This window comes from Giraffa tippelskirchi, chromosome 6 (genome assembly GCF_054371585.1).
Source record: "Giraffa tippelskirchi isolate mGirTip1 chromosome 6, T2T-mGirTip1v1.2.pri, whole genome shotgun sequence".
Lineage (NCBI taxonomy): Eukaryota > Metazoa > Chordata > Mammalia > Artiodactyla > Giraffidae > Giraffa > Giraffa tippelskirchi.
This window is the reverse complement of record NC_137280.1, coordinates 83,373,882-83,387,339: the sequence shown is the minus strand read 5'-3', so window position 1 is coordinate 83,387,339 and position 13,458 is coordinate 83,373,882. Positions and strand designations below refer to the sequence as shown.

Below are 13,458 nucleotides of genomic sequence, written 5' to 3'. Positions count from 1 at the left end.
TGTGGAATGAAAGAAAAAAATTGACAAATTGGACTGCATTAAATTTTAAATGTCTGTTCTTTGAATGAACAGAAAATGAAAAGTGAGGAAATTCCCTGGGGGCCCAATGGTTAAAACTCCCATGCTCCCAGTGCAGGGGACCCAGGTTCGATCCCTGGTCAGGGAACTAGATACCACATGCCACAACCAACAGTTAGCATGCCACAATGAAGAGATCCTACATGCTGCAACTAAGACCTGGTGCAGCCAAATGAATAAACAAGAAAATGAAAAGTGAGACACAAAGTGGGGAATACATTCACAATACACCTGACAAAAGACTTGCCCCCAGAATATATGATGAAAAAATGGGCACAGAACAAGGCTGCTGCCGGTCCCCAGTGGACTGACGCCAGTGCTGGTGAATAATCAGTACTCAGGAACGACAGCAGTGATGACCCTCACACTCAGGCCAGAAAGTCACACCAGCCAGCCCACAGTCCATCTGGCCGCACCCTCTCAGGCCAGCTTCCCAGCCTGAAACCAAGGAGACTGAGCAAAGAGGAGGTATCCTGCCTGAGATGCAGGCCTCCTAGGCCTGGCCAACCCATGGTCCCCACCCCAGCGTCTCCCATGGAACCCCGTTCCCGTCGGAGGACAAGGTAGAAACCTAAGAGGACTGAATGGTGGAGAGTAGGAGCAGTTCCAAGCCACGGCCAGATGTGCCCTGAGAGTAATCCAGGTGGCCCCGAGAGGGCCTGGAGCAAGCAGGGCAAAGATCGAGTTTCAAGGCCTGATGGCCACCTTCTGCTGGGTGGCTGTGGCCAGTGGCTTCTCCTCCTGGACTGTAACGGGGTGTGTGCTAAGTCGCTGCAGTCGTAATCAACTCTGCGATCCTATGGACTGTAGCCCACCGGGCTCCTCTGTCCATGGGGTTCTCTAAGCAAGAATACTTGAGTGGGTTACCATTTCCTCCTCCAGAGAATCTTCTGAACCCAGGGATCCAACCTGCTTCTTTCACATCTCCTGCATTGGCAGGTGGGTTCTTTACCACTAGCGCCACCTGAGAAGCACTAGTAAGGGGGTGGGCATGAGCCATACACTTGTGTGGTCTATCTCAGAGATCTCCTTTCCTGGAGGCAGGCTAAAGCAGCAAGAAGGAACTCAGGTTGATAAAGGTGCCAAACACTGGCTCTTGTTGTCCTGGTTGGGACGTTGGGCAGCATTTTGAGGAGAAGCTCCTATAGTCCTGGGTTGTCAGGAAAAGGAGGTGGGACGCAGCTCCTGGAATCAACCCCATCCATCCCTGGAGGCCCTGCAGGGTCCAGCTCTGCTGAGCACCCACCTTTATCACCTTTGAACATACCAGGTTCCATCCTGCTCCAGGGCCTCTACACTGGCTATGCTGTTGCCCAGATACGGGTCTGTCTGCTTGCTGCACAGCCAGACCTCTGTGGTCGCTGAAGGCTCAGCACAGTCCCCAGTGAGGTGCCATCAGGGTCCCCAGTTTCAGATGAGGCAACAGAATTGAGAGGTGGGGTAAGGAGCACAGCTAGCAGTGAACTCCCGCTGAGTCTGACCAGGCACCCTGAGCACAAGGCCCCACTCTGCCAGGTCTGTTTCCCGCTCAGCACAGAGGATCTGCTGTGGCCTGAGAGCAGACAAGCCCCCTCTAGTCCTGGCTCGGCCACATCCCGAGTCCTCTGCAACGCTGGACGTGGCACAGAAGGCCTCTGGCTCAGCCCCAAGTGACATTGAAAGAAGGTTCCAGAACGAGCAGGGAGCAGGGTGGGAGGCTTTTATTTCACTGTGTGTGGGTGGAGGGGGCCTGGACAGAGGGCAGCAGGCGGGGCACGAGGGGCTGGAGCTTGAAAAGGAGCTGGGCAGGGAAGGGCTGCCCCCAGGCCTGTTGGGAAGAGGACACGGGGACTGATCCCTGCTGGGACCTCACCCTGGGGGTGGGGGTGGGAATTGGGTCTGGAGGAATGATGGCCCCCTTGCTCCAGGCTGGACATGGGGCCTGGGCCCTGCCTCGCTTTCCTCCAATAGGGCTCAGTCCCTCCTGCTCGTGGGGCCACGTGACCCCCCAAACCTCACTGCCCCCGCCCCAGAGGAGGGGGCTAGGCCAGTTAGGGCAGTGGACAGGGAGCCTGGGGGAGTTAGGGAGCACAGGGCGGGGTCCACGGTGAGTGGAGGGGATGGCGGCCACCTGGGCGGTCAGTTCCTGGCAGCGATGACCACAGAGAGAGCCACGCCCCCCAAGGCGACAGCAGTTGCCCCAAACAGCCACTTCCATGGGATGGACTGCGGATAAAGGAGAGGGAGAAGGAGGCTAGACAGTGGTCAAGACAGATGGCTTGCACCTCAGCTAACAACACGGCCCCAGTGGGCCTCCCAGGAAACCACTGCCTGAAAATGCCTTGTCTGCCTCTTGGAAAACTCCCACATCTGCAACAAAACTGAAGCCAAGTCTCCCCTCCTCTGGTACACCTCCCCTTCCCCTCTGAAGGAGCCCTCCTGATTGTGTTGTATCTTCTGCTCTGTTTCTGATCACACAATGCTGGGGATTCTCTGTGTCCATGTCCCCAGCATGATCCAGCATGACCCAGTTCAGGAAGACACTGATGTTTGCAAAATGAAGAAACTCCCTTTTCATGGTGTAACCTGCACACAGCCCTCCTCTGGGAGCCTCCCTGTGCCCGCCCGCCCATGCTCACCCAGGCACCCTTGCCAGGACACTTGGCAGGCAGCCGGCTGGGGTTGCCCAGCATCTTCCGGTACAGGGCGGTTTCCGTGCTCCTCTGGGCCGCGTGCTTCTTCACCAGCTTCGAGAGCTCTGCGTGGATCGTCTGTGAGAGAAGGGCATTTGTGAGAGCAGAAGCCAACCACTGTTGCCAGCAGCCTGCCTCCCTGGGGTCTGGGGGCCGTTGGGGCTGGAACCACTGGGACATGGGAGTTGTCTACTATTCTCCAGGCATTAGCAAAGTCGGGGGTGCTGTCTGCATCCTCCGAGGAAGCCAGAAGATGGGGTGGAGCAAGGGTGGCCAGAAGAAAGTTTCTGAGAAGAAATATTCTGGGAACGAAGCTGAAAACATTGATACTGGCCAGGCTGGCAGTGCCTTTGACTCCTGGAACCCCTGCTGAGGGTGAGAGCCCAGACTGCCTCTGCAAGGGTCAAAAAAGGGTCTCAGTAGGCAGGTTGGGGCCCTTCAGTCACATACCCCCTGCTACTGCCCAGACAGAAACTCTATAGGGGAGAGCCACAGCAAGAAAGATAAGGGGCAGACCACAAGAGAAACTTCCCGACAGGTCAGCATGGCAAGTCTCAGGGTGCCCCTGTTCTGCTCACCTTGTTGGAAGGTTCCAGCTTCAGGGCTGCTCTCAAGATGGGGATGGCCTCACTATACTCGCCTTGCTGGGCCAGCACCTGCGGGAGCAAGTGGGGAGTTACCACTTGGACCCAAGCTGGGCCACGTTCTCCCTCGAGACCCAGCCCTGCCAGGCTGCCAGTCATCTGACTAGTTCCAAGTCTACCTCCAGCACCTGCCCCAGAGCTCCAGTCACCCCTCCACTGCTCCCCTGAGCCCTCAGACTGCCTGCGTGGCCCACCAGACTTGGTGCTCCTTTCCGTGAATGTTGGTTTCAACATGCGCCAGTGGCCCAGGCACTGGTCTCTCCTCCCCCCTCACCACCTTTGCTGACTCGAAAAGCCAACTGGATGCTGCCACATTGAATGGTTCAGAGCCAGGCATGTGACTAAAGCTAGCCAATGAGATCCAGCCGGAACTATGCTGGGAGCACTGGGGGGCCAGTTGCTTAGTGGAAAGGGTGGAGGCCTGGCACTTTTGGCAGAGCAGGAGGGAGCATCTTGAGAGAGGAGTGTGCCTGAGAAATGAATACAGCAGGCAGACACAGTTATCTCCACAACACTGCTAAACACCTGGATCCCGCCGTGACTGAAGCCAGATAGGCCTGAAACTTGGCAGTTCCACAAGCCATCGATTCCTTCTGCTTGAATCTGAGTGGGTTTCCATCCCCTTTGACCAGCAGACCCAAACAGGTGTGAGGCTACAAGAACAGACAGTCTCACTTCCCACAAGAGGATTCTTTCTAAATCCTGAAAACAAGGCCAGCATCTTTTCTCTCATGTTTCTATACCCCAAAAGTACTTTAAAAACGCTGGCTGGCCTGCTCAGGTCTCTGACAAACACACTAAGTAACCTAGCATTTGCTTATATCTCAGCTTCCTCAGTTTACTGCTAAAAAATGCTGAAGGCACCCCCTCTCCCAGCAGAGTGAAGATGAACAGAGATATGGACAAGAGCAATTCAGGTCAGGTCTACTCAGGCCAAGTTCACCCCCAAGCTCCACCTGCACTTACTCAGCACCTACTGTGTGCCTGGCTCTATTTGCAGGGCTAGAGATGTAGCAGTGAATGAGACATACAAAAGGCTTCCCAGGTGGCTCAGTGGTAAAGAATCCGCCTGCAATGCAGGAGCCACAGGAGATGCAGGTTCAATCCCTAGGTCAGGAAGATCCCCTGGAGGAGGGCACAGCAACCCACTCCAGTATTCTTTTGCCTGGAGAATCCCAAGGACAGGGGAGCCTGGTAGGCTATAGTCCATAGAGTTGCAAAGAGCCGAACACGACTGAAGCGACTTAGCACGCACACAGAGGACATACAAAATCCCCACCTTCTGGAAGGGAAATGGACAAGAGGCATGACACCTGCCCATGCTGACAGTGACATGGGAAAAGGAAAACAAGGCAGAGGGGTTGTAGGGAGGCCTTCCTGAGGAGGTGACATCCCAGCAAAGGCTTGAAGATGTGGGAAGGACTCATGGGAGTAAACAGGGTATGAACAGCTTGTGCAAAGGCACTAGGGTAGCAGCAGACCTAGCCCTGGTAACAACCAAGAGTAGACTGGAAAGCGATGGCAGGGGGAAACACCAGATGGCTTACAGCCTTGAAGTCCACGAGAAGAACCCAGCTTTTACTGAGGGAAATGGCAGTCACAAAGGGTTATATGCGAGGAGCAATTACGGATGGGCCAGGTGGCAGTGCCGGGGAACACAGGCAACCTAAGACCCAGGGCTCGGCTCAAACGTGGCTTCAGCCAATGAACTGCTGTGACCCAAGCCACACCCCTGCATCTATCTGAATCTCAGTTTTCCCATCTGTACCCCAGAGAACTTGGTTGGCTGATGCTTATGTCCTTCTCAAGCTGGGGGTGGGAGACCAGCCTCGCTGCCCTGGGATGGGGGAGCCAGCCTGCGAGCTGCAGCTCACCTTGCCCTTGCGGAAGAGTGCCTTGATGTTGTCAGGCTGGTGCTCCAGCACTAGGCTGCAGGAGCGCAGCGCCGCGCGGTAGTGGTCCAGCTTCAGCTGTGAGGCCGCCAGGTTGTTCAGACACTTCACCTTCAGCTGCAGGAGCTGCTCCTCCTCCTCGAATGTCATGTCCACTGAGGGGGGACAGCACTCAACCACAGCTGCTATGACCATGCCTCTAGCCCCCCCCCCCAACCATCTAGCTGCAGAGGGACTTAAGGGAGCCAGGCCAAGCCCACCCCTCCGCACCTGGTGGTGGTGGAGACTCGGGGGAAGGGTCTCTGAGTGTCCCAGTGACAGGAGATAGGGGATTTCCAAGCTCCCAGTGCTGCGGGACCTCTACCACCTATGCCTTGAGGGGACCTCAGGCCTCTCTGGCCGCAGCTTTCCCACCCTAACACAGGCCAAGACCAGCACCATCCTCAGGGCACTCCCAAGGAGTCTACAAAATGGAGCCTAAGTGAACAAAGGCCTGATCATGGGACATGTGGACTGACAATGTCTGCAGTCAACCACATTTTAACATCTATCTGCACTCCATAACATTCCACTGACCTGGGATATAAGTCTAGAGATACATAAAGAGGCTTAGTCACTCGGGTGGCTCAGTGGTAAAGAATCTGCCTGCTAAGCAGGAGATGCAGATTCGATCCCTGGGTCGGGAAGATACCCTTGGAGAAGGAAATGGCAACCCATTCTAGTATTCTTGCCTAGGAAATTCCATGGACAGAGCCTGGTGGGCTACAGTCTATGGGGTCGTAAAAGAGTTGGCCACAACTTAGTGACTAAACCTCCACCACCAGTGATACCTATAGGCTAGGCATGGTTGAACATCTACCCAGATTCTAGAATTTTCTAGGACATTTTGAATCTGGGGCCCTCTGTGGCTTGAAGTTTCTAGCACTAGTGGGGATGGCTCTGCAGGGAGGTGCTGGGATTCGACCTGGCGGTCACCTTTGGCGCTAGAAGTGATGGCCTTGATGGCGAGGTCGTAGGAGTTGGCAGCCAGCACGAAGTCGGCCCGCTGATAGTGAGCATTGCCACACTCCCGCTTCCGGTTGGCCAAGGCCACACGCTCCTGCCCCGTGAGCATCTCCAGGTCAGGCCCATCCACAGCAGTCTTCAGAGTCACCTCCAGGCACAGGGCCGCGTGAGGGGGGATGTATGGGCTCCTGCTGGGGGATGGGGTGGGGATAGCACTCAGACCCAGCGGCCACCGTGACTGAATCCCCAGGCACACTGGGTTGGCTCAGGAGCAGGCGGGAAAGGGCTGTCACCCTTCCTCAGTAAAACACAAGGGACGTTAACTCTTGCTCCCCTTGAGCTCCGTGACTTGGGGCAGGAGTTCCCCTCCCTGAGCCTCAGATTCCTTTTCTATAAAGTGTGCAGGTAGATGGGATGAGATGGGGGAACAACCTGTCCCACCCACTTCTGTATCCCCACAGGGACCCCTGTAAACAGCAGGTTCTCACCTGCCCTGGGGGCCATAGCAGTACTTGGAGTCAGCAGTGACCATAGCCGTCTCCCCCACATCCATGAGCGGGACACTGAGATCCAGGGCCTGGGAGGATTGGGGGAGCAGAACCAGTGGAGTGGGTCGAGGTGCAGCAGAGCAGTCCCTGCACACCCCACCACGACCACCAAGTCCCCGCAACTCACCCCAGCCCCGCCCCATTCTCACCTGGATGACATCACAGTCGCCCAGGGTGAACACCAGCTCTGGCTCCTCCTGCACCCGCGTGCCATTCTCCAGCGAGGTCTGCAGCTGCACAGTGACCACCTGGCCCTTGGTCGGGCGGCTGGAGCCTGGTGGGCCTGGAACCAGCGTCTTCTTCCTCAACAGCCCATTACCTGCCAAGGAGAGGGAACAAATAGCCTGTCACCAAGCGGCTCAGATGGATGGCTGCCCCCCGGGCAAACACTCCCCCCACCGGCAGCTCTGCCTCTCCTGGGGGTGGCACAGCACCAGGGCACAAGCTGAGTTTTCAGTGGCTCCTCTCCCACTGACTGGGCAGGTGACCCCATGCCTCTGGGCCCCAGTGTCCCTGGCTGGACACTGGGCATGAAAGTATTGATTTGGGGACTGACGATACTGGCCCTGGGATGGGCTCAGTGAATGCTGGCTGATCTGTTATCTTAAGAAAATCAAGGCGGGTGGACATCCCTGGAGGTCCAGTGGTTAAGAATCTACCTTCCAATGCAGAGTTTGATCTGTGATTGGGGAGCTAAGATCCTACCTGCTGCAGGGCAGCTAAGCCCGTGGACTGCCACTGCTGAGCCTGCTCCCCACAACTAGAGAAGCTCACGCTCCATGACAAAGAATAATCTGTGCACAGCAGTGAAGATCGAGCATAGCCAAAAATTAAGAATGAATAAATGAGGCTTCCCTGGTGGCTCAGTGGTAAGAATCCACCTGCCAATGCAGGAAATATGGGCTCAATCCCTGATCTGGGAAGATCCCACACGCCACGAAGCAACTAAGCCCGTGCGCCACAACTATTGAGCCTGTGCTCTACAGCCTGGGAGCCGCAACTACTAAAGCCTGTGCTCAGCAACAAGAGAAGCCAGAGCAATGAGAAGCCCATGCACTAAAACTGGAGAGTAGCCCCTGCTCACCAAAACTAGAGTAAAGCTGGAGCAGCAATGAAGACCCAGCACAGACAAAAGTAAATTAATTAAATTAAAAAGAAAACTTCTGTATAAAAATAAGTCTAGTTAATTGTTAAATTAAAAATAATTTTTAAAAAGAAAACGGGAGTTCCCTGGTTGCCTAGTGGTTAGGATTCTGCGCTTTCACTGCTGGGGCCCAGGTTCGATCCCTCATCAGAGAACTGATATCCCACAAGCGGCCAAAAGAAGAGGAGAAGAAGAAAAAACATCTCAGCTCAGTGGGGGCAAAGGGCTGAGAAAAGCCATCCTGCCTATCACAATCAAGGCAGCAGGGGTGCCCAGAAAAGAGACTCTGGAGCACTACCCTGTCCTCTCTCCTTTGGTTCCAATCTCAGCCCTGAGACATCTGGGTCTCAATATACGCAGCCATGAGCTGGGGCTTCTCCTGGTGACACCCAGTGAGTAGCTTGCTGGGTTAGTAGAGTACCTGTGATGCCAGGGGTGTGTCCCGACTAAAGCACCACATCACATGGAAGACCTCAAAGCAAAAGTAACCCCTAGTTGCCCCCTCCAGCCAGCAGGGAGACCACTATGTTCCTCCTCATACCCTAAACAATTTTAGGGATGGCCAGATGGCCACAGCCAACACCTACTGAGTACCAGGCACAAGGCCCCAGGCCCTCACAAATCCACTCAAGGAGCCCCCACAACGATGACACCCACTGTCATCCCCTTACAACTGCTGGGGTGATAGAGAGCTTATATCTATGGGGCACAAGAGACTGACGTCATCTGCAGCCACCCAATGTCCAAGAAGTACCTGTATTCTATAACAGACCCCAGGTCTAGAAAACACTGCCATGAGTCTGAGTAGACCCTAATCTAAAGATAATGGGCAGGAAGATCTATTCATACTGTGGAACATTCTAGAGTGTTCCAAATTTCTGCAGTGCTCCCCAACTTATACCCGCTACTGCATCCAGTTTCAGAATCACTTATCTAGTGGATGCTGAGGGATCCTGTATCTTGAGGCTTCTGGACACTAATAGTGGATATGTTGGTAGGATCTCAACTAGGCTTTGTCTCTTGCCCAGGGAAACTCTGGGTAAATCACAGCCTCTCTCAAGGCCTCAGTTTCCTTGTCTAGAAGCCTGAATTCTGGCCTCCGAGAGTGGCTGGCTCAAATGTAAACAAACAGAGCCATCCTCATGCTCACACAGGGAGCAGGGCAGTTCTTCGCATCAGTAGAGGAGAACTTCCCAAACTTTAATAGAGCCAAGGGCGCTGTGCAACCTCGGACAAGTGCCTTCACCTCTCTGAGCCTGTTTCCCTAACTGTCAAACAGAGATATGGTAGGAATTACATCACAGGGTTGCTGTGAGGATAAAATTAAGAGGATGCACAGGCCTGGCACAGAACCACTGCTTAGTAAATATCACCTGGTGTTTGTTTTTTTTTAGGCATAGTAAAGTCTGTATCTGTAGTGGAGGTGAAATCAGTATCAATTTGGTTTTACCAGTGTCCGTATCATTTGATACTATTTAGCATTAACAGTGATAGTAAGGATGTGCTATTATTTGTGTGGACATTTGCATTATTTAGTGTATTAGATATCAGAACTAGTAGTACTGTTTCTTTTCCAGAGTCGCTGTGATGGAGTATATGGTGGAGGGTGCAGCACATATGGGTTCTCCTCGTTTCTCTTCCAGGACTTTTCTGAACACTGAACACACTAATGAACACTATGAATGGGATGCTCCACAGATCTATTTGGCCTTAGGACACAGTTTGAGGGGGGGCGGTGGTCAGGCACTGGTTAGACAAATGCCAAGAAAAGGATTGGGGGTTGAGAGCTCTGTGTGGCTCTGAGCAGGTGATTCAGCGTCTCTGAGTCCTGTTAGCAGCTTTGAGAAAGCAAGTCATACGTGTGTGTGTGTGTGTGTGACAGAGACAAGAAAAGGGCTCATAAACATGAAGTATCTCAAGCAATTGCCTGTGGCTAGTGATCACCGTGGTTACCACGTTTTACTTCCAATCTCCTGCACGACAGAGATGCGGAAATGAGGCTCAGGAGAGGGGAAGGCCTAGGCCAAGGTCACTCCTGAACATGAGCTGTCTGGGCGCCATGGGTCAACCCGAGCCACCCCTGCTCCTTACCCAGGATGTCCAGCCACTCGTCGGGGGCCGGGGCGGGCTCAGGCTCGGGCTCCATGGCGGCCAGGAACTCTCGGGCCAGGGCCCCGGGCTGCTCGGCCTCCTCCAGTGGGGGCTGCCCCACATCCTCAAGTGGCGGCAGCTCATTCAGGTCCTCCTCTTCTTCCTCCTCCTCGCCCTCAGCGTCTTCCACCCCATCCAGCACCTCGAAGTCCTCAAGTGGTGGGACCCCAGCAGGTGGCGGAGCAGTGGGCTCAGGGTCTGCAGCAGAGGGCTCAGCACAGGATGCCATGCTGCTGGGGGGATGGGAATTGGCCCTGGTGGGGGGAATGGATGGGGGTAAGAATCCCACCACACCCCTCAAATCTCCTCTGCCTCCATTCCCCACCGTGGCCATCACTTGCTGTGTGACTCAGGCGCTCCAGGCCTTAGTTTCCTCATCTGTACAGTGGGTAGAATAACAATCCCAGTTTCTTCCAAGGACTTAACAACCCACTCACCAAACCATGGCATCAGGTTCAAACAGCATTAACTATTATTAGAGTTAATTATTATTTAATCTTTATAAACACCCTGGGAAGTAGAGAACATCCCTTTACAGAAAAGGAAATTGAGGCCCAGAGTGGCAAAGCCATTTGCCCAAGGTCATAGAGCAAGCCAACCACATGATGCAGGATTTGGAACCTGGGGCTTTATCTGCCCAGAGTAGGTGCTGGGATTTTTTTTCTGGGGAACAACCCCCGAGACCTTGGGGAGGCTATTTTTAGAGCCCAAGAGAAAAATAAAGTGAGTCTTTACCAGGGCTCCCCACCTTCAGTTGTCCCATCTCCTAAGGGGAGCCTCCCAGAAACCCCAAGGCATTCCTTCGCAATACCTTCCTGAACCTAAGACAACTCCCCAACACCAGGGACCTTGTCCCAAACCATTCCCTAGGAGCCCTTTCTCCCCTCCTCAGGCCTTCTGACCACCTTCGAAGTAGCCTCCCCCTTACAGAAGTGGTCGAGACACCCACAGCTTCTTCCCTGGACCATCAAGAACTGACCCCCTCCCCTAGGCCCAAAGCTCTGGAGGTGGTAAAGCCGTCATTCTAACCCACAGCATCTCCTCCCTAACTCTCACCTGCCTGCTCCTTCCGGGCTCGGGTCCCATTTTCTGAGACCCTCCCAGTCCCACCCCCCACAATCCCCTGCGCTCGCATAAATAGCCCTCCCCCCACCCCAACCACCGCCCCCAGCCCGGGCCAGCTTCCCCCACAGCTGGTCTGTCGCCCCTAAACACTTTGATCTCCCCAGACGCCCCCTTCCTAATCCCATAACACCCTACGCTCTCCAGACACCCCCTGCCCCGGCCTGGCCCTCCGTCAACCTCCCACCCCAGTCCCCAACGCCCCACGCCTATTTGACGCCACCAGTCTGGGGCTCCCGACCCCCAGCAACCCTCGGGCACCCCCGGCCCTGCACGACTCAGCCGGCAGCGCCCCCACCCGCTGCCCTTGACCCTTCGTGGCCCCCACTCCCGGTCGCCCCCACTAGGTAGCACCCCCTCCGGCACTCCGACCCTCCGCGCCCCCCGGCTCGCCTCCCCCGCGGCCCTTCACCCCGCCTAGCAGTCGCAGCCCCCGTCGCGCCTGGCCCCGGACTAGCCCAGGCCCGGGCAGTGCTTCGGACCGACGCGGCCCCGCTGGTGCCCCGGGACACGTGCCTCCGGCTCCGGGACCCCAGCCTGGGGTCCTGCGCCCCCCTCCCCGCCCCCAGCCGCGGCCGCCGCGCCTCGGGAACCAGGCTCTGGCGCCCAGCCCCGCCCTCACCGCACCCATTGGACGCCGCCACAGTGACTGCAGCATCCATTGGTCTGCGCGCACATCCGTCTCCGGCACAGGCACCGCCCCCTTCCTGCTTGTATCAGCGGGACGTTCTTAAAGGGGCAGAGGCCGCCGCGCCACCCCCGAACGGGGGCGGGGGCGGGGGCAGAGGGCGGAGGCGGGAGCCGGGGTAAGGGTGGGGGTGCTGTAGATCCTAGTCAGTTCACAGGTCAGCACCGCGCAGCCTGGCCAGACTAACCGCTTCTCTGACATTCGGCTCATCTGCGAAATGGGGATAAACACCTCTATCGACGCACTCTCACCTTGAGGGATGTTGGGAGGACAGCATTAAATGGTACTTTCTTAAGGAACTCAGGTTTGCGGGTCAGGGCAGTTCTGAGACTGCTGGATAACCCACCCTGAATCCCTAGTTACTTCTGTAGATCACAGGCTCTGAGGAAGAGCGATGGGCCCCTCCCCCACCCCACCTCACCCCCACCCCCGGCGCAACGTGGTCTGTCTAATCCCGGGAAGGTTGCCTGGTGCAAACTGGAGGAACTCAATAATGTCTCGGTTAACTGCTGAACGAGCAGGGCCACTGGGAGGAATCCCGCCTCCCTTCCTCCCCTGCTGGAGTATGATAAGGTGCCCTATGGCCCCAAGGAGAAGGTGGCAGCTTTGATTAGAAGGGTTTTTATGGCTCGTGTTTTGAAAGAGGGGCACTTACTCCTCCTTCACTCTATTTTTTCTTCCCGGCAGTTACCCCCTTCCAGAATGATCTTGCTAATTCTTTGGCTTCCCCCAACTCCGCTCCATTCTGGAATTTTGCCTGTTTTGTCCTTACCACCTCCTTGAGTGATGCTTAGGGTCTATGGGAGTTCAAAAGATGAATGAGGAACTGAATGAATTAATGAATAAATGAAACGCTGGCTTTTGGAGGTAGCTAACATTGTGGGAGGTAACTCGCTTTTGGAGATAATTTGTCAGATAGGCACTCTGAGGTCACCTCCTACTGGAAGCCCTCCCTGACATCCCCAAGGCAAGACTAGGTGTTTTGATTGATGCAGTCTTGGTATACTTCATATGTGATTCACTTCCGTCTGTGCCATCAGTTGACTTCTGCCTCTCCCAGTAGACTGGAAGACTCTCCAAATCTGGGGAGAATATGTTGTTTCTCATTGTTTTAGTCCTGAGACCTACATAGTGATAGCTCAGTCGGTTAAGAACCTGCCTGCAATGCAGGAGACCCGGGTTCGATTCCTGGGTCAGGAAGATTCCCCTGGAGAAGGAAATGGCGACCCACTCCAGTACTCTTGCCTAGAGAATCCCATGGACAGAGGAGCCTGGCAGGCTACAGTCTATGGTGTTGCAAGAGTCGGACATGACTTAGTAATTAAACCACCACCAAATCTGGGAAGAATATGTTCTCATCGTTTTAGTCCTGAGACCTACATAGTGATAGTGCCTGGCACAAAACAGGGAGAGGTATTCAGGGAAATCATTGTGGAAGGAAGGAAGGCTGGCCAGTCAGAAGAAGTGGTGAAGTAGCAGAATTATGTGAAATTGCCTGGGAAGGAATATCAAAT

General features: G+C 55.0%; 1 protein-coding gene across 12 annotated transcripts; it reads right to left on the bottom strand.

Annotated features, from left to right (window-relative positions):
• Window positions 1-1,762: 1,762 nt before the first annotated feature.
• FKBP8 (FKBP prolyl isomerase 8) lies at window positions 1,763-11,942 on the bottom strand. Of its 12 annotated transcripts, none has more exons than XM_081496278.1 (9): window positions 11,884-11,942; window positions 10,075-10,388; window positions 6,989-7,158; window positions 6,780-6,868; window positions 6,262-6,482; window positions 5,269-5,441; window positions 3,329-3,406; window positions 2,697-2,828; window positions 1,763-2,283 (listed from the first exon to the last, which is right to left on the bottom strand). In XM_081496278.1, the coding sequence occupies exons 1-9, from the start codon at window positions 11,916-11,918 to the stop codon at window positions 2,197-2,199; spliced, it is 1,299 nt and encodes a 432-aa protein (XP_081352404.1). In that variant the 5' UTR covers window positions 11,919-11,942; the 3' UTR covers window positions 1,763-2,196. The 12 variants fall into 12 exon arrangements, with proteins under 12 accessions (XP_081352404.1, XP_081352405.1, XP_081352414.1 ...); XM_081496279.1 differs by having other exon boundaries at window positions 6,262-6,479; XM_081496288.1 differs by lacking the exon at window positions 11,884-11,942 and adding an exon at window positions 11,650-11,860 and having other exon boundaries at window positions 6,262-6,479.
• Between the last annotated feature and the right edge of the window lie 1,516 nt (window positions 11,943-13,458).